Genomic DNA, 24076 nt, shown 5'->3' with positions numbered 1-24076 from the left:
CCTACACCCCTCCCTCCCTCTGTAACCCCCTCCAGCCCCTACACCCCCTCCCTCCCTCTGTAACCCCCTCCAGCCCCTACACCCCCTCCCGCCCCTACACCCCCTCCCTATCTCTGTAACCCCCTCCAGCCCCTACACCCCCTCCCTCCCTCTGTAACCCCCTCCAGCCCCTACACCCCCTCCCGCCCCTACACCCCCTCCCTATCTCTGTAACCCCCTCCCGCCCCTACACCCCCTCCCTATCTCTGTAACCCCCTCCAGCCCCTACACCACCTCCCTATCTCTGTCACCACCTCTAGCCCCTACACCCCCTCCCTATCTATGTTACCCCCCCTCCAGCACCTACACCCCCTCCCGATCTCTGTAACCCCCTCCAGCCCCTACACCCCCTCCCTATCTCTGTAACCCCCTCCAGCCCCTACACCCCCTCCCTATATCTGTAACCCCCTCAAGCCCCTACACCCCCTCTCTATATCTGTAACCCCCCCAGCCCCTACACCCCCTCCCTATCTCTGTAACCCCCTCAAGCCCCTACACCCCCTCCCTATCTCTGTAACCCCCTCCAGCCCTACACCCCCTCCCTATCTCTGTTAACCCCCTCCAGCCCTACACCCCACATCTCTGTAACCCCCTCCAGCCCCTATATCCCCTCCCTATCTCTGTAACCCCCTCCAGCCCTACACCCCCTCCCTATCTCTGTAACCCCCTCAAGCCCCTACACCCCCTCCCTATCTCTGTAACCCCCTCCAGCCCTACACCCCCTCCCTATCTCTGTTAACCCCCTCCAGCCCTATACCCCACATCTCTGTAACCCCCTCCAGCCCCTACACCCCCTCCCTATCTCTGTCACCACCTCCTGCCACTACACCCCCTCCCCATCTCTGTAACCCCCCTCTAGCCCCCACCCCCCCCTCCCTATCTATGTTACCCCCCCTTCCAGCACCTACACCCCCCCATCTCTGTAACCCCCTCCAGCCCCTATATCCCCTCCCTATCTCTGTAACCCCCACCAGACCCGACCCCCCCTCCCTATCTCTGTAACCCCCTCCAGTCCCTACACCCCCTCCCTATCTCTGTAACCCCCTCCAGCCCAACACACCCTCCCTATCTCTGTAACCCCCTCCAGCCCCTGCACCCCCTCCCTATCTCTGTAACCCCCTCCAGCCCCTGCACCCCCTCCCTATCTCTGTAACCCCCTCCAGCCCCTGCACCCCCTCCCTATCTCTGTAACCCCCTCCCGCCCCTACCCCCCCCTCCCTATCTCTGTAACCCCCTCCAGCCCCTACACCCCCTCCCTATCTCTGTAACCCCCTCCAGCCCCTACCCCCCCTCCCTATCTCTGTAACCCCCTCCAGCCCCTACACCCCCTCCCTATCTCTGTAACCCCCTCCAGCCCCTACACCCCCTCCCTATCGCTGCCTATCTCTGCACCCCCTCCAGCCCCTACACCCCCTCCCTATCTCTGTCACACCCTCCAGCCCCTATATCACCTCCCTATCTGGCACCCCCTCCTGCCTCTACATCCCCTCCCTATCTCTGTAACCCCCACCAGACCCGAGCCCCCTCCCTATCTCTGTAACCCTCCCTCAGCCCCTACACCCCTCCCTCTCTCTGTAACCCTCCCTCAGCCCCTACACCCCTCCCTCTCTCTGTAACCCCCTCCAGCCCAACACCCCCTCCCTATCTCTGTAACCCTCTCCAGCCCTTACACCCCCTCCCTATCTCTGTAACCCCCTCCAGCCCCTACACCCCCTCCTAGATCTGTAACCCCCTCAAGCCCCTACACCCCCTCCCTATCTCTGTAACCCCCTCCAGCCCCTACACCCCCTCCCTATCTCTGTAACCACCTCCAGCACCTACACCCCCTCCCGATCTATGTAACCCCCTCCAGCCCCTACACCCCCTCCCTATCTCTGTAACCCCCTCCAGCCCCTACACCCCCTCCCTATATCTGTAACCCTCTCAAGCCCCTACACCCCCTCCCTATCTCTGTAACCCCCTACACCCCCTCCCTATCTCTGTAACCCCCTCCAGCCCCTACACCCCCTCCCTATATCTGTAACCCCCCCAGCCCCTACACCCCCTCCCTATCTCTGTAACCCCCTCCAGCCCCTACACCCCCTCCCTATCTCTGTAACCCCCTCCAGCCCCTACACCCCCTCCCTATCTCTGTAACCCCCTCAAGCCCCTACACCCCCTCTCTATATCTGTAACCCCCCCAGCCCCTACACCCCCTCCCTATCTCTGTAACCCCCTCCAGCCCCTACACCCCCTCCCTATCTCTGTAACCCCCTCCAGCCCCTACACCCCCTCCCTATCTCTGTAACCCCCTCAAGCCCCTACACCCCCTCTCTATATCTGTAACCCCCTCCAGCCCCTACACCCCCTCCCTATCCCTATAACCCCCTCCAGCCCCTACACCCCCTCCCTATCTCTGTAACCCCCTCCAGCCCCTACACCCCCTCCCTATATCTGTAACCCCCCCAGCCCCTACACCCCCTCTCTATCTCTGTAACCCCCTCCAGCCCCTACACCCCCTCCCTATCCCTATAACCCCCTCCAGCCCCTACACCCCCTCCCTATCCCTATAACCCCCTCCAGCCCCTACACCCCCTCCCTATCTCTGTAACCCCCTCCAGCCCCTACACCCCCTCCCTATATCTGTAACCCCCCCAGCCCCTACACCCCCTCCCTATCTCTGTAACCCCCTCCAGCCCCTACACCCCCTCCCTATCTATGTTACCCCCCCTCCAGCACCTACACCCCCCCATCTCTGTAACCCCCCCAGCCCCTACACCCCCTCCCTATCTCTGTAACCACCTCCAGCCCTACACCCCCTCCCTATCTCTGTTAACCCCCTCCAGCCCTACACCCCACATCTCTGTAACCCCCTCCAGCCCCTATATCCCCTCCCTAACTCTGTCACCACCTCCTGCCCCTACACCCCCTCCCTATCTCTGTAACCCCCCTCCAGCCCCTACACCCCCTCCCCATCTCTGTAACCCCCCTCTAGCCCCTACACTCCCTCCCTATCTATGTAACCCCCCCCACCCCCCCCTCCCTATCTATGTTACCCCCCCTCCAGCCCCTACACCCCCTCCCTAACTCTGTAACCACCTCCAGCCCCGACACCCCCTCCCTATCTCAGTCACACCCTCCAGCCCCTACACCCCCTCCCTATCTCTGTAACCCCCTCCAGCCCCTACACCCCCTCCCTATCTCTGTAACCCCCTCCAGCCCAACACACCCTCCCTATCTCTGTAACCCCCTCCAGCCCCTGCACCCCCTCCCTATCTCTGTAACCCACTCCAGCCCCTGCACCCCCTCCCTATCTCTGTAACCCCCTCCAGCCCCTATATCCCCTCCCTATCTCTGTAACCCCCTACACCCCCTCCCGATCTCTGTAACCCCCTCCAGCCCCTACACCCCCTCCCTATCTCTGTAACCCCCTCCAGCCCCTACACCCCCTCCCTATATCTGTAACCCCCTCAAGCCCCTACACCCCCTCTCTATATCTGTAACCCCCCCAGCCCCTACACCCCCTCCCTATCTCTGTAACCCCCTCAAGCCCCTACACCCCCTCCCTATCTCTGTAACCCCCTCCAGCCCTACACCCCCTCCCTATCTCTGTTAACCCCCTCCAGCCCTACACCCCCTCCCTATCTCTGTAACCCCCTCCAGCCCAACACACCCTCCCTATCTCTGTAACCCCCTCCAGCCCCTGCACCCCCTCCCTATCTCTGTAACCCACTCCAGCCCCTGCACCCCCTCCCTATCTCTGTAACCCCCTCCAGCCCCTGCACCCCCTCCCTATCTCTGTAACCCACTCCAGCCCCTACCCCCCCTCCCTATCTCTGTAACCCCCTCCACCCCCTCCCTATCTCTGTAACCCCCTCCAGCCCCTACACCCCCTCCCTATCGCTGCCTATCTCTGCACCCCCTCCAGCCCCTACACCCCCTCCCTATCTCTGTCACACCCTCCAGCCCCTATATCACCTCCCTATCTGGCACCCCCTCCTGCCTCTACATCCCCTCCCTATCTCTGTAACCCCCACCAGACCCGAGCCCCCTCCCTCTCTCTGTAACCCCCTCCAGCCCCTACACCCCCTCCCTATCTCTGTAACCTCCTCCAGCCCCTACACCCCCTCCCTATCTCTGTAACCACCTCCAGCCCCTACACCCCCTCCCTATCTCTGTAACCACCTTAAGCCCCTACACCCCCTCCCTATCTCTGTAACCCACCCTCAGCCCTTACACCCCCTCCCTATCTCTGTAACCCCCTCCAGCCCCTACACCCCCTCCCTATCTCTGTAACCCCCTCCAGCCCCTACACCCCCTCCCTATCTCTGTAACCCCCTCCAGCCCCTACAACCCCTCCATATCTCTGTAACCCTCCCCCAGCACCTACACCCCTCCCTCTCTGTAACCCCCTCCAGCCCTTACACCCCCTCCCTATCTCTGTAACCCCCTCCAGCCCCTACACCCCCTCCCTATCTCTGTAACCACCTCCAGCCCCTACACCCCCTCCCTATCTCTGTAACCCCCTCCAGCCCTTACACCCCCTCCCTCTCTCTATAACCCCCTCCAGCCCCTACACCTCCTCCCTATCGTTGTAACCCCCTCCAGCCCCTATCTCGGTAACCACCTGCAGCCCCAACACCCCCTCCCTCTCTCTGTAACCCCCTCCAGCCCCTACACCCCCTCCCTATCTCTGTAACCCCCTCCTGCCCCTACACCCCCTCCCTCTCTCTGTAACCCCCTCCAGCCCCTACACCCCTTCCCTATCTCTGTAACCACCTCCAGCCCCAACACCCCCTCCCTATCTCTGTAACCCCCTCCAGCCCCTAAACCCCTCCCTATCTCTGTAACCCCCTCCAGCCCCTATATCACCTCCCGATCTCTGTCACCCCCTCCTGCCCCTACACTCCCTCCCTATCTGTCAACCCCCTTCAGCCCCTACACCCCCTCCCTATCTCTGTAACCTCCTGCTGCCCCTACACCCCCTCCCTATCTCTGTAACCCCCTCCAGCCCCTACAACCCCTCCCTATCTCTGTAACCCTCCCCCAGCACCTACACCCCTCCCTATCTCTGTAACCCCCTCCAGCCCCTACACCCCTCCCTCTCTCTGTAACCCCCTCCAGCCCCTGCACCCCCTCCCTATCTCTGTAACCCCCCTCCTGCCCCGACACTCCCTCCCTCTCTCTGTAACCCCCTCCAGCCCCTGCACCCCCTCCCTATCTCTGTAACCCCCGTCCTGCCCCTACACCCCCTCCCTATCTCTGTTAACCCCCTCCAGCCCTACACACCACATCTCTGTCACCACCTCCTGCCCCCACACTCCCTCCCGCCCCTCCAGATGTCTGTAACCCCCTCCAGCCCCTACACCCCCTCCCCATCTCTGTAACCTCCTCCGGCCCCTACACCCCCTCCCTATCTCTGTAACCCCCTCCGGCCCCTACACCCCCTCCCTATCCCTGTAACCTCCTCCTGCCCCTACACCCCCTCCCTATCTCTGTAACCCTCCCCCACCACCTACACCCCTCCCTCCCTTTGTAACCCCCTCCAGCCCCTACACCCCCTCCCTATCTCTGTAACCCCCTCCAGCCCCTACACCACCTCCCTATCTCTGTAACCCCCTCCAGCCCCTATATCCCCTCCCTAACTCTGTCACCACCTCCTGCCCCTACACCCCCTCCCCATCTCTGTAACCCCCCTCTAGCCCCTACACTCCCTCCCTATCTATGTAACCCCCCTCCAGCCCCTACACCACCTCCCTATCTCTGTAACCCCCATCTAGCCCCTACACTCCCTCCCTATCTATGTAACCCCCCCCACCCCCCCTCCCTATCTATGTTACCCCCCCTCCAGCCCCTATATCCCCTCCCTAACTCTGTAACCACCTCCAGCCCAACACACCCTCCCTATCTCTGTAACCCCCTCCAGCCCCTGCACCCCCTCCCTATCTCTGTAACCCCCTCCAGCCCCTACACCCCCTCCCTATCTCTGTAACCCCCTCCAGCCCCTGCACCCCCTCCCTATCTCTGTAACCCCCTCCCGCCCCTACCCCCCCTCCCTATCTCTGTAACCCCCTCCAGCCCCTACACCCCCTCCCTATCTCTGTAACCCCCTCCAGCCCCTACACCCCCTCCCTATCGCTGCCTATCTCTGCACCCCCTCCAGCCCCTACACCCCCTCCCTATCTCTGTCACACCCTCCAGCCCCTATATCACCTCCCTATCTGGCACCCCCTCCTGCCTCTACATCCCCTCCCTATCTCTGTAACCCCCTCCAGCCCCGACACCCCCCCATCTCTGTAACCACCTCCAGCCCCCACACCCCCTCCCTATCTCTGTAACCCTCCCTCAGCCCCTACACCCCTCCCTCTCTCTGTAACCCTCCCTCAGCCCCTACACCCCCTCCCTCTCTCTGTAACCCCCTCCAGCCCCTACACCCCCTCCCTATCTCTGTAACCCCCTCCAGCCCCTACACCCCCTCCCTATCTCTGTAACCACCTCCAGCCCCTACACCCCCTCCCTATCTCTGTAACCCTCCCTCAGTGCCTACACCCCTACCTCTCTCTATAACCCCCTCCAGCCCCTACACCTCCTCCCTATCGTTGTAACCCCCTCCTGCCCCTACACCCCCTCCCTCTCTCTGTAACCCCCTCCAGCCCCTACACCCCATCCCTCTCTCTGTAACCCCCTCCAGCCCCTACACTCCCTCCCTCTCTCTGTAACCCCCTCCAGCCCCTACACCCCCTCCCTATCTCTGTAACCCCCTCCTGCCCCTACACCCCCTCCCTCTCTCTGTAACCCCCTCCAGCCCCAACACCCCCTCCCTATCTCTGTAACCCCCTCCAGCCCCTAAACCCCTCCCTATCTCTGTAACCCCCTCCAGCCCCTACACCCCCTCCCTATCTGTCAACCCCCTTCAGCCCCTACACCCCCTCCCTATCTGTCAACCCCCTTCAGCCCCTACACCCCCTCCCTATCTCTGTAACCTCCTGCTGCCCCTACACCCCTCCCTATCTCTGTAACCCCCTCCAGCCCAACACACCCTCCCTATCTCTGTAACCCCCTCCAGCCCCTGCACCCCCTCCCTATCTCTGTAACCCCCTCCTGCCCCTACACCCCCTCCCTATCTCTGTAACCCTCCCCCAGCACCTACACCCCTCCCTCTCTCTGTAACCCCATCCAGCCCCTACACCCCATCCCTCTCTCTGTAACCCCCTCCAGCCCCTACACTCCCTCCCTATCTCTGTAACCCCCCTCCAGCCCCTACACCCCCACCATCTCTGTAACCCCCTCCAGCCCCTATGTCCCCTCCCTATCTCTGTTAACCCCCTCCAGCCCTACACCCCACATCTCTGTCACCACCTCCTGCCCCTACACTCCCTCCCGCCCCTCCACCCCCTCCCTATCTCTGTAACCCCCTCCGGCCCCTATACCCCCTCCCCATCTCTGTAACCCCCTCCGGCCCCATATCCCCTCCCCATCTCTGTAACCCCCTCCGGCCCCTACACCCCCTCCCTATCTCTGTAACCCCCTCCGGCCCCTACACCCCCTCCCTATCCCTGTAACCTCCTCCTGCCCCTACACCCCCTCCCTATCTCTGTAACCCTCCCCCACCACCTACACCCCTCCCTATCTCTGTAACCCCCTCCTGCCCCTACACCCCCTCCCTATCCCTGTAACCTCCTCCTGCCCCTACACCCCCTCCCTATCTCTGTAACCCTCCCCCACCACCTACACCCCTCCCTCCCTCTGTAACCCCCTCCAGCCCCTACACCCCCTCCCTATCTCTGTAACCCCCTCCAGCCCCTACACCACCTCCCTATCGCTGTAACCCCCCTCCAGCCCCTCCCTATCTCTGTAACCACCTACATCCCCTCCCTATCTCTGTAACCCCCTCCAGCCCCTACATCCCCTCCCTATCTCTGTAACCCCCTCCAGCCCCTATATCCCCTCCCTAACTCTGTCACCACCTCCTGCCCCTACACCCCCTCCCTATCTCTGTAACCCCCTCCAGCCCCTACACCCCCTCCCTATCTATGTTACCCCCCCTCCAGCACCTACACCCCCCATCTCTGTAACCCCCTCCAGCCCCTATATCCCCTCCCTAACTCTGTAACCACCTCCTGCCCCTACACCCCCTCCCTATCTCTGTAACCCCCTCCTGCCTCTACACCCCCTCCCTATCTCTGTAACCCCCACCAGACCCGACCCCCCTCCCTATCTCTGTAACCCCCTCCAGCCCCTACACCCCCTCCCTATCTCTGTCACCCCCTTTAGCCCCTAAACACCCTCCCTATCTCTGTAACCCCCTCTAGCCCCTACACCCCCCTCCCTATCTCTGTCACCCCCTCCAGCCCCTCCACCCCCTCCCTATCTCTGTAACCCCCTCTAGCCCCTACACCCCCTCCCTGTCTCTGTAACCCCCTCCAGCCCCTACACCCCCTCCCTATCTCTGTAACCCCCTCTAGCCCCTACACCCCCTCCCTGTCTCTGTAACCCCCTCCAGCCCCTACACCCCCTTCCTATCTCTGTAACCCCCTCCAGTCCCTACACCCCCTCCCTATCTCTGTAACCCCCTCCCGCCCCTACACCCCCTCCCTATCTCTGTAACCCCCTCCAGCCCCTACACCCCCTCCCTATCTCTGTAACCCCCTCCAGCCCCTACACCCCCCTCCAATTCCAGCCCCTTGACCATTCCCCGATTCCCATCGCTCCCCCATTGGGGGCAGTGCCTTCAGCTGCCTGAGCCCTGAGCTCAGGAACACCCCTCCCTGACTCCCCTTCCTGTGTCTCTCTGTCTGCTCCTTTCAGACCCTCCTTAAAACTGACATCTTTCTCTGAGCCCTGAATCGGACTCATCCTCATGTAGCATGATTCCTGAAGAGGGGCTCATCCCCGAAACGTCGATTCTCCTGCTCCTTGGATGCTGCCTGACCTGCTGCACTTCTCCAGCAACACATTGTTCAGCCCCACATTCTCATGTAGTGTCCTGTTTGATTACAATTACAGCAAGATACCTGTGGAATCTTAAACGGTTTTAAGGGGGGCTGGAAGCCATATCAATGCAGGTGTCCCAACTGATTATCCCAATTCCCTCCCAAACCACTGTTAAACGGGATTAATCTGTAAACTCCTGAACTGGCCCCAGCATCAGGTCCCTACTGTAGCCATGATGAGGCGATGGACACCATCAGGAGTCTGACTCGGACACATCTTAATGTCATATCTACACCTCAACCCCAATTCCTCACAAAGTGAAAAGGATGACCTACACCCAGGATGTGACTTGAAAATTTGCATTACAAAATCAAATCAGTGTTAGATACAGAGTACAGCTCCCTCTACTCTGTCCCCATCAAACACTCCCAGGACAGGGACAGCACGGGGTTAGATACAGGGTAAAGCTCCCTCTACACTGTCCCCAATCAAACACTCCCAGGACAGGGACAGCACGGGGTTAGATACAGGGTAAAGCTCCCTCTACACTGTCCCCATCAAACACTCCCAGGGACAGGGACAGCACGGGGTTAGATACAGAGTAAAGATCCCTCTACACTGTCCCCATCAAACCCTCCCAGGGACAGGGACAGCACGGGGTTAGATACAGGGTAAAGCTCCCTCTACACTGTTCCCCCCATCAAACACTCTCAGGGACAGGGACAGCAAGGGGTTAGATACAGAGTAAAGATCCCTCTACACTGTCCCCATCAAACACTCCCAGGGACAGGGACAGCACGGGGTTAGATACAGAGTAAAGATCCCTCTACACTGTCCCCATCAAACACTCCCAGGGACAGGGACAGCACGGGGTTAGATACAGAGTACAGCTCCCTCTACACTGTCCCCCCATCAAACACTCCCAGGGACAGGGACAGCATGGGGTTAGATACAGAGTACAGCTCCCTCTACACTGTCCCCCCATCAAACACTCCCAGGGACAGGGACAGCATGGGGTTAGATACAGAGTACAGCTCCCTCTACACTGTCCCCCCATCAAACACTCCCAGGACAGGGACAGCATGGGGTTAGATACAGAGTAAAGCTCCCTCTACACTGTCCCCCCATCAAACACTCCCAGGACAGGGATAGCATGGGGTTAGATACAGAGTAAAGCTCCCTCTACACTGTCCCCCCATCAAACACTCCCAGGACAGGGACAGCATGGGGTTAGATACAGAGTAAAGCTCCCTCTACACTGTCCCCCCATCAAACACTCCCAGGACAGGCACAGCACGGGGTTAGATATAAAACTTTGAAAGATGGAGAAGTGTTGTGGGGGAACCAACAAAACTTGTTGGTAAACAGGACACAAGTTGCTGAGTTGTGAGATTCTTTAAGGGTCATCCTGACCTCTCTAGCCTGACTGTTCTCCCCTTCGGCCTGTCGACATCTTCTCCCTCTCCAGTCCGAAGCTGCTCAGTGGGATCAGATTCTTCCATGGATGTGGTGGGATTGGCCTTGATGGCAGCTGCCCAGGCCCATCATGTAGCTAAGGACCTCCATGATGCCACTGAGCTTGTTCCTCACACAAGCAACAAAGAGGCCTCATGTTATCCCACTGTGTTCCAGATGGTCATTGCGCGTGCAGGATGTTGGAGATTATTGAACTAACTGTTGGATTTTTCTCTCACAGTGAACGGGAACACAAAGTGCAATGGCTCAAACTGTCCAAGACCAGTCACTCTCTTATTTCCAACCGTCGTCAGTCCAAAGACACCAGCTACTCTTGTCCCACCAACTGTAATTGGCCCAGTGACCACCACCAATCACACCACCCACGCTCCGGCCAATCACACCACCCAAGCTCCGGCCAATCACACCACCCACGCTCCGGCCAATCACACCACCCACGCTCCGGCCAATCACACCACCCACGCTCCGGCCAATCACACCACCCACGCTCCGGCCAATCACACCACCCACGCTCCGGCCAATCACACCACCCACGCTCCGGCCAATCACACCACCCACGCTCCGGCCAATCACACCACCCACGCTCCGGCCAATCACACCACCCACTCTCCGGCCAATCACACCACCCACGCTCCGGCCAATCACACCACCCACTCTCCGGCCAGTCACACCACCCGAGCTGTGTTACCCACGAGTGTGAGTCCAAGTCCTTCTCCAGAGATAGCCGTTGGAAGGTACAATGTGACCAACAACAAAACGGTCTGTGCGATGGCAAAGTTAGGGATACAATTCCGGGTCCAATATCAAACTGCAAAAAAACACGCGGTGAGTCAAAGTGGCCTCTGCCTCCTAATCCAAGAGACAGGAATAAAGTCAGAGGCAAGCATGTGTCTGTCAGGAATATCGTAAAGCTAACTCTACACTTTTAAACTGACAGTAAAGCCCCTTCTACACTTTTAAGATGACATGAAGAAGGGTGTAGACCAAAGTGTGCAGAGGACACTGAAGGTCTGCAGAGGGATATAGACAGGTCCAGTGAGTCGACAAAGATGGAGTACCATATTGGGAAATGGGAGCTCATCCAGTCTGGTAGGAATAACAGCAAAAGAGACGATTATTTAAACAGAGCAAGATTGCAGCATGCTGCTGTGCAGAGGGACCTGGGTGCCCTTGTGCAGGAAGCACAGGAAGTTGGTTTGCAGATGCAGCAGGTCATTAATACGGCAAATAGATATATGGTTGTTCATTGCTGGAGGGATGGAGTTTAAGAACGGGGAGGTTATACTGCAGCTGTACAGGGAGCTGGGGAGGCCACACCTGGAATACTGTGTACGGTTCTGGGGGTCTCCTTACTTGAGAAAGGTTGTCCTGGCACTGGAGGGGATGCAGTGGAGGTTCACTCGGTCGATTCTGGGGTTGAGAGGGTTGCCTTATGAGGAGAAATTGAGTCAACTGGGACTGTACATATTGGGGTTCTGAAGAATGAGGGGGGACTGTATAGAAACATCTAAACTGACCAAGGGAAGATAGAAGCAGGGAGGCTGTTTACGCTGCGGGGGGGGGGGACGGGAGGTGAAACTAGAACAAGGGGGCATAACCTCACAATACAGAGGGGGCAGATTTTGGATGAGCTGAGGAGGAACCTCTTCCCCCAGAGGGTTTGTGAATCTGTGGAGCCCAAGGAAGGCTACCACATTTAATCTTGATAGATGTTTGAAGAGTACATGAATGAAGGGTTATGGTGAGTGGGTGGGGAAATGGAGCGGAGTCCATGATCTGACTGAATGACAGAGTGGGCTCGAGGAGCCTACCCCTCCTCCTGGGTCTTATGTACATCTATGCTCTTAAACTGAAAGGAAGCTGCTAGTAAATGTCACCTGTTGCTGTCCCCACCAAAAACCCCCCAGGGACCGGGACAGCACGGGGTTAGAGACAGAGTAAAGCCCCCTCTACACTGTCCCCACCAAAAACCCCCCAGGGACCGGGACAGCACGGGGTTAGAGACAGAGTAAAGCTCCCTCAACACTGTCCCCACCAAAAAAAAACCCCAGGGACCAAGACAGCACGGGGTTAGAGACAGAGTAAAGCCCCCTCTACACTGACCCCACCAAAAAACCCCCAGGGACCGGGACAGCACGGGGTTAGAGACAGAGTAAAGCTCCCTCTACACTGTCCCCACCAAAAACCCCCCAGGGACCGGGACAGCACGGGGTTAGAGACAGAGTAAAGCCCCCTCTACACTGTCCCCACCAAAAACCCCCCAGGGACCGAGACAGCACGGGGTTAGAGACAGAGTAAAGCCCCCTCTACACTGTCCCCACCAAAAACCCCCCAGGGACCGAGACAGCACGGGGTTAGAGACAGAGTAAAGCCCCCTCTACACTGTCCCCACCAAAAACCCCCCAGGGACCGAGACAGCACGGGGTTAGAGACAGAGTAAAGCCCCCTCTACACTGACCCCACCAAAAAACCCCCAGGGACCGGGACAGCACGGGGTTAGAGACAGAGTAAAGCCCCCTCTACACTGTCCCCACCAAAAACCCCCCAGGGACCGAGACAGCACGGGGTTAGAGACAGAGTAAAGCCCCCTCTACACTGTCCCCACCAAAAAACCCCCAGGGACCGGGACAGCACGGGGTTAGAGACAGAGTAAAGCCCCCTCTACACTGTCCCCACCAAAAACCCCCCAGGGACCGAGACAGCACGGGGTTAGAGACAGAGTAAAGCCCCCTCTACACTGTCCCCCATCAAACACTCCCAGGGACAGGGACATCACAGGGTTAGAGACAGAGTAAAGCTCCCTCTACACTGTCCCCACCAAAAACCCCCCAGGGACCGGGACAGCACGGGGTTAGAGACAGAGTAAAGCTGCCTCAACACTGTCCCCATCAAACACTCCCAGGGACAGGGACAGCACAGGGTTAGAGACAGAGTAAAGCTCCCTCTACACTGTCCCCACCAAAAAACCTCCCAGGACAGGGACAGCACGGGGTTAGATACACAGTAAAGCTCCCTCTACACTGTCCCCATCAAACACTCCCAGGACAGGGACAGCACAGGGTTAGAGACAGGGTAAAGCTCTCTCTACTATCTTGCCCATGGTGAACGGTTTAAGATCAGATTAGTTACATTCAAACAGGAATTGGCCTCTGATGGGGTGTTTAAGTCTGATGCGGTGTGTTTGACAGCAGGGATTTCAAAGGTTAACGCCCATGCCATCCCCCTGCTAGCTCTTAGAGTGTGGTTACAAAGCGGCTAAACTGTTAGCGATGAGTTTGATTGGATTCTGTTTGTTATTCACAGGCCTGGGGAGTATTCTTTATTGAGCCCAACAGGACTCAGGCCGCTGGGATATGTAGCACTGGGTCAGTCGTCATGAACCTCACTTTCCCAGAAGGATTCCTTACTTTCACTTTCAAGAAGGTGAGTAATTAAAAAGCCGGAACCCGAAATATCCAAGAACACTCTCCCTAACCCAGGGCTCACTGGGACAGTGATCAGGAACCCCCCCCTAACCCAGGGCTCACTGGGACAGTGATCAGGAAACCCCCCCTAACCCAGGGCTCACTGGGACAGTGATCAGGAATTCCCCCCTAACCCAGGGCTCACTGGGACAGTGATCAGGAATCCCCCCCTAACCCCGGGCTCACTGGGACAGTGATCAGGAATCCCCCCCTAACCCAGGGCTCACTGGGACAGTGATCAGGAATCCTCCCTAACCCAGGGCCTCACTGGGACAGTGATCAGGAATCCTCACTGGGACAGTGATCAGGAACCCCCCCCGTACCCAGGGCTCACTGGGACAGTGATCAGGAATCCCCCCCTAACCCAGGGCTCACTGGGACAGTGATCAGTAATCCCCCCCTAACCCAGGGCTCACTGGGACAGTGATCAGGAATCCCCCCCCCAACCCAGGGCTCACTGGGACAGTGATCAGGAACCCCCCCCGTACCCAGGGCTCACTGGGACAGTGATCAGGAATCCCCCCCTAACCCAGGGCTCACTGGGACAGTGATCAGGAATCCCCCCCTAACCCAGGGCTCACTGGGACAGTGATCAGGAATCCCCCCCTAACCCAGGGCTCACTGGGACAGTGATCAGGAATCACCCCCGAAACCAGGGCTCACTGGGACAGTGATCAGGAATCCTCCCTAACCCAGGGCTCACTGGGACAGTGATCAGGAATCCTCCCTAACCCAGGGCTCACTGGGACAGTGATCAGGAATCCCCCCCGAAACCAGGGCTCACTGGGACAGTGATCAGGAATCCCCCCTAACCCAGGCCTCACTGGGACAGTGATCAGGAATCCCCCCTAACCCAGGGCTCACTGGGACAGTGATCAGGAATCCCCCCCTAACCCAGGGCTCACTGGGACAGTGATCAGGATTCCCCCCCCTCCCCTAACCCAGGGCTCACTGGGACAGTGATCAGGAATCCCCCCCTAACCCAGGGCTCACTGGGACTTGTACTAATTGCTTTAAAATCTCAACAATGAAACGATACCAGATGGACCCCCAGCATCAATCTTGAAACCTGAAAAGACACGGCAGAAACAGCCCTGTTGACCCTGCAAAGTCCCCCTCACTAACGTCTGGGGGCTCATGTCAAAGTTGGGAGAGCTGTCTCCCAGACTAGTCAAGCAACAGCCTGCCATAGTTGTACACACGGTCTCAATCCTTGCACACCCCAGCATCACCATCCCTGGGTATGTTCTGCCCCAACAGGACACAACCAGGAGAGGTGGCACCTCACTGGGATACAGGAGGGAGGGGGATGTTCTCGGAGTCCTCCACATTGACTCTGGACCCCATGAAGTCTCATGGCTTCAGGTTAAACATGGTCAAGGAAATCCCCTGCTGATTCCCATGGCCCGTCCTCCCTCGGCTCCCGGGCCCGTATCCTCCATGTTGAACAACGTTTGGAGGAAGCGCTGGGGGTGGCAGGGTCACCGAATGTCCTCTGGGTGAGGAATTTCAGTGTCTCACCATCAGAGTAGCTCAGCAGCAGCATTACTGATGGAGCTCGGTGGGTCATAAAGGACACAGCTGTTAGACTGGGTTTGCAGCAAGTGGCGAAGGAATCAATAAGAAAGAAAACCAGAGCTGACCTCCTCCTTCCCAATCTGCCAGCTGCAGATACATCTGTCCATGACAGGATCAGTAAGAGTGACCACTGCACAGTCCTTGTGGAGACAAAGTCTCACCTCCACATTGAGAATCCCCTCCATCGGGTTGGGTGGCACTATCACCGTGCTCAATGGGACAGACTTCAAACAGATCGAGCAACTTCACACTGGACATCCATGAGGCACTGAGGGTCATCAACAGCAGCAGGACTGTCCTCCAGTATAATCTGTAACCTCACGGTCCGGCATATCCCTCACTCAGCCATTACCATCAAGCCAAGGGATCGACCTGGTTCAATGGGGAGTGTGGGACAGCATGCCAGGAGCAGCACCAGGCGTACGAGGTTTTGCACTGAAGTAATATTCAAATAGCATTCGTCACACAAATACCAGACAACTGACTATCATCAATAAAAGACAGTCTAACCATTGCCCCTTGACGTTCAATGGTGTTGCCATCACTGTCTCCCACTATCAATATACTTGGGATTAACCTGAAACTGAACAGAATTTTCCCTATAAAATACAGTGACTGCTAGAGCAGGGTAGAGGCTGGGAGTCCTGCAGCGAGTAACTCCCCTCCTGACTCCCCCCCCAAAGCCTGTCCCACCATCTACAAGGTACAAGTCAGGAGGGTGAGGGAATACTCCCCACTTGCCCCTGGATGGGGGCAGCTCCAACAACACTCAAGAAGCTCGACACCATCCAGGGACAAAGCAGCCCCCACTTGATTGGCCCCACACCCACAAACACCCCCTCCCTCCCTTACCCACCGACGCTCAGTAACAGCAGTGTGTACCAGCTACAAGATGCACTGCAGAAACTCACCAAAGATCCTCAGGCAGCACCTTCCAAACCCACAGCCACTTCCATCTAGAAGGACAAGGGGCAGCAGATACAGGGGAACCCCACCCCCTGCAAGTTCCCCTCCGAGCCCCTCACTATCCTGACTTGGAAATATATCACCGTTCCCTCAGTGTGGCTGGGTCAGAATCCTGGGATTCCCTCCCTCAGGGACATTGTGGGTCTACCCTCCAGCACATGGACTGCAGTGGGTCAAGAAGGCAGCTCACCCCCACCTTCTCAAGGGGGGCAACTAGGGACGGGGCAAGAAATACCAACATTCCTTAAGTGAATATATCACAGATAAGCACTGGTTGTGAGTTGACCTTTTTGGATTAAATTGGTGTCGGGGTGACCAGTGGCAACAGAAGGGGTCAGGGGTCACAGAGTGAAGTTCACTGGTAAGTCTGCAACTTATTTCTGTTCTGCATCCTGACACTGTCCGTCTGTCTCCACAGGACAGCAAGCAACGAACCTTCTATCTGAGTGGCGTTCACAGTGAGCTGACCTACAGGTTTCCTGGTGCAGCCGGTGAGTTCACAGCCCTATACCTCAGCCCCCACTTGGTCATAACGGCCAGGCTTTGGATAATCAGACAACGCAGATTGCAAAAGCTCAGCACGTCTGGCAGCTTCTGTGGAGAGACAGGGAGAGACTGAACTCTTCACCACACTGTGTTTCAGAGACACACACTGACTGACCTGCTCAGCAGCTCCAGCAGCTTCTGCTTTTATTGACGATTGTCAGTTTCTGCAGGATATTGGTTTTGCCTTCAGACAGCACCAGCTAAACCTCCCAAGGGGCCCCCACAGCATGGTAACCAAACTAGCATCCAGTCCAACCCAGATAACCACAAGAAACATCCTACAGGGACAAGGGGAAGAAGTGTTGGGAGGTTCAGAGAGGGGGTTCCAGAGCTCAGGGCTCAGGCAGCTGGAGGCACAACCCCCCAATGGGGGAGCGATGGGAATCGGGGGATGGTCAAGGGGCTGGAATTGGAGGGGATTACAGAGATAGGGAGGGGGTGTAGGGGCTGGAGGGGGTTACAGAGATAGGGAGGGGGTGTAGGGGGTTACAGAGATAGGGAGGAGGTGTAGGGACTGGAGGGTGTTACAGAGATAGGGAGGGGGTGTAGGGACTGGAGGGGGTTACAGAGATAGGGAGGGGGTGTAGGGGCCGGAGGGGGTCACAGAGATAGGGATGGGGTATAGGGGCTGGAGGGGGTTACAGAGATAGGGAGGGGGTGTAGGGGCTGGAGGGGGTTACAGAGATAGGGAGGGGGTGTAGGGGCTGGAGGGGGTTACAGAGATAGGGAGGGGGTGTAGGGGGTTACAGAGATAGGGAGGGGGTGTAGGGGCCGGAGGGGGTCACAGAGATAGGGATGGGGTATAGGGGCTGGAGGGGGTTACAGAGATAGGGAGGGGGTGTAGGGGCTGGAGGGGGGTTACAGAGATAGGGAGGGGGTGTAGGGGCTGGAGAAGGTTAATGTGATTATGGGGGGGCGGGGGGGGGAGGGGGTGGAGGCTGACCCAGGTTGGGATGGAGGGAGAAGACCGTGTGATTTGATCTGGTGGTTGCGATGCCCTGACTAACGTGTGTGTGTCTGACCTGGATAGGAGCCAGCCGCTACACTGCACACAACTACAGCCTGACAATGCTGCAGGCCCACCTCGGCCATTCCTACAGCTGCTCCAACCAATCAGTGAGGGCCAGCAGCACCTACTGGGTCGACCTGGAGGACCAACAGGTTCAAGTCTTCAATATCGCCAAGGACCACCAGTTCGGAGCAGGTAACACCACCTCCTGCATTGCGGTAGCGCCTTGAATCAGCTTCACAATCACCAAGCAACTTTCAGATCTGGGCAGGGTTATACGTTGAGGAATTCAGCAGCTGGTTTAGGATGGGGAGGGAGGAGAGCAAGACCTCCCACCGTCTCCCAAATACGGTGTGTGACCCAGGGAGTAGGGGGCAGGTATGGGCTGTCATGGGGAGGCGGGGTGGGGTTGGGTGGGGGGGAAGGGAGGGAGAGGTTCAGCATATAAGGGGATTGGGCTGGGGGTAGGTGGATGAGAGGGGTGCTTGAGGGGAGGGGGAGGTGATAGGTGCGGTGGGATTGAGGGTCTGTGGGGTCGATACTGTGTGGGAACCAGTGTATCATCTCTCTTCCTCCCTTCTTCCCCACTCCCCCCCCCTCCCAGCGGAGCTGTGCCCCCAGGACAAGAAGTTGCCCGTCGTCATCATCGTGGTGGTAGTGATCCTTGTGATCCTGATCTTGGTGATCGTGGCCTATCTCATTGGCAGGAAGAGGCACCCAGCCGGCTACCAGAGCATCTGACCGGGCAACACCAGGCCCCACCCCTCACCTACACCCCCCCCCCTCCCCTGCACCCTCCCTCACACACACATCCCCCACAACCACACCATCCCTACATACACACACACACACACACCCTCAGCCTGAGGTGATGGAGTGGGGGCAGGGACTTGGGGTCAGGGGTTAGGGCAGAGTACAGAATGTGGGGTTGGGGGTAGAGCAGGAGGAGATTGTGGGGTCAGGGGTTAGGGCAGGAAGGGAGCTGGGCAGATGTTTGGGCTAAGGGGTTTACTGGGGGGGATGAGGGGACAAAGGGAGAGGTTATTGGGGGGAGGGGGAGGTTATTGGGGTTAGGGGAGTGGGTTTGAGGCTACTCTCCAATGATCGGGGGAGGGGGATTGGGTTGGGGGAGGGGGTGGTTGGGATCCATTGGAAAACCAAGGAATGAAATGAGTGGCAGCTCCGTTTGGGAGCAGGGAACAGATCTCCACTTCTCTCTCTCTCTCTCTCTCGCTCTCTCTCTCTCTCATCTCTCCAACCCTGCCCTTCACCCCCACCCTGTTCCCAAAAAACAACTTGATGTGGAGGAGGGAATGGTGTCCGCTGCTGGGGTTATTTTAGGGGGGGGGGGGGGGGGGGGGGCGGGGAAAGGAACTTTGCTTGATATATGTTTTTCCTGAAAGAGAGAGAGAGAGAGAGAGAGTGTCTGTGTGTGCACGCCTGTGTGTGCACTGTCTGTCTTTGTGTGTCAGTGCGAGTGTGTGTGGGTGGTGTGTGGTCGGGGCAGGGGGTTGATGGGAGGTAGGAGAGAGTCTCCCAGTCAATCAGGACGAGATAACGTTCAAAAGGGAATCAGGAAACCAAAGGGAAAGATTTGCAAGGTCAGCAGGGACAAAGCACAGGGTAGGGAATGATGGGCAGAAAGACTTCGGAATGTGCCTTCGAGCTCCCCAGCTTTAGCCCCATGAGTCACACTTGCCTTTGAACCTGGGTCATGCTGACAGGCACACACTCAATACAAAATAACAACGTTTTTAACTTTGTTGATTATGTAGTTGTAATACAAATATTCTGTGTTAAAGATCAGGCTTTCAGTTCCGTCTTTCTCTCTCGCTCTCTCTGTAAAACTGCACATGATCTCATCACGTGGGCCATCGGGAGAAACCGGTTCTGAAGTTGCTCCGACTTTACCCAGTGCAGTCAGCTGCAGGAGCTTGTACAACCACAACCATAATCACAGTGACAGCCATTTCCTGTCAGCGCAACCAACGCACTGTTCATTTCAGTATTCCAAGGTCTCATCATAGACTGAGTGTCAGCCTCTCACCGTGTGGGGGAATCACAGACACAGACCCCCTGTCCCGTCACTGTGTGGGGGAATCACAGACACAGACCCCCATCCCGTCACCGTGTGGGGGGTATCACAGACACAGTCCCCTGTCCTGTCACCGTGTGGGGGAATCACAGACACAGACCCCCGTCCCCTCACCGTGTGGTGGAATCACAGACACAGACCCCCTGTCCCGTCACTGTGTGGGGGAATCACAGACACAGACCCCCGTCCCGTCACCGTGTGGGGGAATCACAGACACAGACCCCCGTCCCGTCACCGTGTGGGGGAATCACAGACACAGACCCCCGTCCTGTCACCGTGTGGGGGAATCACAGACACAGACCCCCATCCCGTCACCGTGTGGAGGAATCACAGACACAGACCCAGACCCCCGTCCCGTCACCGTGTGGGGGAATCACAGACACAGACCCCCGTCCCGTCACCGTGTGGGGGATATCACAGACACAGACCCCCGTCCCGTCACCGTGTGGGGGAAATCACAGACCCCTGTCCCGTCACCGTGGGAATGTTTAACAGCTGGGTTGAGAGAGTTACTGAGACAGCAGACTGGACCATGTGAATGTGGAAACAGTGGTACATTAAAGCCAAATGTCATCTTCGTAGCATCTTGGATTCAGGGAAGAGATTGTACCAAGACTGTCATCTCATTCAGCTGCTGTATGACCACAAGAACGGGAGATTGTGAGAAGGAAAAGATCAGATCAAATCACATTTCTGCACCTCCTTCCTCCACTCTCGCACTTGCCTCCAAGTCGAGGCCGAGCTGTGAGAGACTGGCCGTGTTGGAGAGAGCAAACTTCACCAACCAGGACACATCACAACGGATCAATCCAGCCTCCAGCGACGCACTGAGGGACAAACTGGAGTGCTCATCGTGGACAACACACTGGTGATCTTCAAAATAGTCAGCACAGGATCTGCTATATGCACCTGGGAGGAAGGATAGACTTCATAACTGCATCTGCTCCCTCAGCACTGACCCTCCGACAGTGCGGCACTCCCTCAGCACTGACCCTCCGACAGTGCGGCACTCCCTCAGCACTGACCCTCCGACAGTGCGGCACTCCCTCAGCACTGACCCTCCGACAGTGCGGCACTCCCTCAGCACTGACCCTCAGACAGTGCGGCACTCCCTCAGCACTGACCCTCAGACAGTGCGGCACTCCCTCAGCACTGACCCTCCGACAGTGCGGCACTCCCTCAGCACTGACCCTCCGACAGTGCGGCACTCCCTCAGCACTGACCCTCCGACAGTGCGGCACTCCCTCAGCACTGACCCTCCGACAGTGCGGCACTCCCTCAGCACTGACCCTCTGACAGTGCCCACTCCCTCAGCACTGACCCTCCGACAGTGCCCACTCCCTCAGCACTGACCCTCCGACAGTGCCCACTACCTCAGCACTGACCCTCCGACAGTGCGGCACGCCCTCAGCACTGACCCTCCGACAGTGCCCACTCCCTCAGCACTGACCCTCCGACAGTGCGGCACTCCCTCAGCACTGACCCTCCGACAGTGCCCACTCCCTCAGCACTGACCCTCCGACAGTGCCCACTCCCTCAGCACTGACCCTCCGACAGTGCCCACTCCCTCAGCACTGACCCTCCGACAGTGCGGCACTCCCTCAGCACTGACCCTCCGACAGTGCCCACTCCCTCAGCACTGACCCTCCGACAGTGCGGCACGCCCTCAGCACTGACCCTCCGACAGTGCCCACTCCCTCAGCACTGACCCTCCGACAGTGCGGCACTCCCTCAGCACTGACCCTCCGACAGTGCCCACTCCCTCAGCACTGACCCTCCGACAGTGCCCACTCCCTCAGCACTGACCCTCCGACAGTGCCCACTCCCTCAGCACTGACCCTCCGACAGTGCGGCACTCCCTCAGCACTCACCCTCCGACAGTGCCCACTCCCTCAGCACTCACCCTCCGACAGTGCCCGCTCCCTCAGCACTGACCCTCCGACAGTGCACACTCCCTCAGCACTCACCCTCCGACAGTGCCCGCTCCCTCAGCACTGACCCTCCGACAGTGCCCGCTCCCTCAGCACTGACCCTCTGACAGTGCAGCACTCCCTCAGCACTGACCCTCCAACAGTGCCCGCTCCCTCAGCACTGACCCTCTGACAGAGCGGCACTCCCTCAGCACTGACCCTCCGACAGTGCGGCACTCCCTCAGCACTGACCCTCCGACAGTGCCCGCTCCCTCAGCACTGACCCTCCGACAGTGCGGCACTCCCTCAGCACTGACCCTCTGACAGTGCAGCACTCCCTCAGCACTGACCCTCCGACAGTGCGGCACTCCCTCAGCACTGACCCTCCGACAGTGCCCGCTCCCTCAGCACTGACCCTCCGACAGTGCCCACTCCCTCAGCACTGACCCTCCGACAGTGCCCACTCCCTCAGCACTGACCCTCCGACAGTGCCCGCTCCCTCAGCACTGACCCTCCGACAGTGCCCGCTCCCTCAGCACTGACCCTCCGACAGTGCCCGCTCCCTCAGCACTGACCCTTCCTTCTGAGTCGAGGAATGGCGCTGACTATTCAGAAAGTTTTGGAATGGTGGAACAGGAATGGGAAAGGGCAGGAAAGACAGACAGAGGGTGATCTCACAGCCAGATCTCGAAGGTTGTCATGAACCTCCTGTAATACCCAAAAAAGCTGCAGAGATTTTTGTCAGAGCAAAATGTCAACCAGTTTCACAGGAATACAACATTAGCTTGAACTGATAAACAAAAATCCCATCGACACTGCAAACTGCGATTAACACTAAATGTAATGGAAAAACTCACTAGCTGAGGCAGCATCGGGCAGATTAATGTTTCAAACACAAAACCAATTCACTTTCGAAATAAGTAGATGTGAAAACTGACAATAAGCCAAATCACATTAGGGTCAGGGGTCAAAAATGCAAGATCTAACAAGGCAGCATGTGAGGCGGTTACAGAGATAGGGAGGGTTGTAGGGGCAGGAGGGGGTTACAGAGATAGGGAGGGGGTGTAGGGGAGGGAGGGGGTTACAGAGATAGGGAGGGAGTGTAGGGGCTGGAGGGGGTTACAGAGATAGGGAGGGGGTGTAGGGGCTGGAGGGGGTTACAGAGATAGGGAGGGGGTGTAGGGGCTGGAGGGGGTTACAGAGATAGGGAGGGGGTGTAGGGGCTGGAGGGGGTTACAGAGATAGGGAGGGTTGTAGGGGCAGGAGGGGGTTACAGGGATAGGGAGGGGGTTACAGAGATAGGGAGGGGGTGTAGGGGCTGGAGGGGGTTACAGAGATAGGGAGGGTTGTAGGGGCAGGAGGGGGTTACAGGGATAGGGAGGGGGTGTAGGGGTTGGAGGAGGTTACAGAGATAGGGAGGGGGTGTAGGGGCTGGAGGGGGTTACAGAGATAGGGAGGGGGTGTAGGGGCTGGGGGGGGTTACAGAGATAGGGAGGGGGTGTAGGGGCTGGAGGGGGTTACAGAGATAGGGAGGGGGTGTAGGGGCTGGGGGGGGTTACAGAGATAGGGAGGGGGTGTAGGGGCTGGAGGGGGTTACAGAGATAGGGAGGGGGTGTAGGGGCTGGAGGGGGTTACAGAGATAGGGAGGGGGTGTAGGGGCTGGGGGGGGTTACAGAGATAGGGAGGGGGTGTAGGGGCTGGAGGGGGTTACAGAGATAGGGAGGGGGTGTAGGGGCTGGAGGGGGTTACAGAGATAGGGAGGGGGTGTAGGGGCTGGAGGGGGTTACAGAGATAGGGAGGGGGTGTAGGGGCAGGAGGGGGGTTACAGAGATAGGGAGGAGTGTAGGGGCTGGAGGGGGTTACAGAGATAGGGAGGAGTGTAGGGGCTGGAGGGGGTCACAGAGATAGGGAGGGGGGTGCAGGGGCTGGAGGGGGTTACAGAGAGAGGGAGGTGATTGGTGTGAATGTGGTGCACAGAAAGATTCCAATCATGTTCAGGGGAAGCTGGAGTGGGCGTGGCCAAGCCCCGGAACCTTTCCGCCGGGGGGGCGGGGCCGGGGGCCGTGACGCCGCACGGACA

General features: G+C 58.2%; 1 protein-coding gene across 1 annotated transcript in view; it reads left to right on the top strand.

Moving 5' to 3' along the window:
- LOC140492634 (macrosialin-like) overlaps positions 1-18941 on the top strand; it is a 31884-nt gene extending 12943 nt beyond the window's left edge. The window contains exons 2-6 of the mRNA XM_072591664.1: positions 10649-11253; positions 13732-13851; positions 16855-16927; positions 18013-18186; positions 18596-18941. Coding sequence (XP_072447765.1) covers positions 10649-11253; positions 13732-13851; positions 16855-16927; positions 18013-18186; positions 18596-18732 — 1109 coding nt within the window. The 3' untranslated portion in view covers positions 18733-18941. The remainder of the gene's footprint in view (positions 1-10648; positions 11254-13731; positions 13852-16854; positions 16928-18012; positions 18187-18595) is intronic.
- The last annotated feature ends 5135 nt before the right edge of the window (positions 18942-24076 follow it).

This window comes from Chiloscyllium punctatum, chromosome 21, assembly GCF_047496795.1.
Source record: "Chiloscyllium punctatum isolate Juve2018m chromosome 21, sChiPun1.3, whole genome shotgun sequence".
In the NCBI taxonomy this organism is placed as follows: domain Eukaryota; kingdom Metazoa; phylum Chordata; class Chondrichthyes; order Orectolobiformes; family Hemiscylliidae; genus Chiloscyllium; species Chiloscyllium punctatum.
Note: the sequence above shows the minus strand (reverse complement) of the source record. Positions and strands in the feature narration are given on the sequence as shown.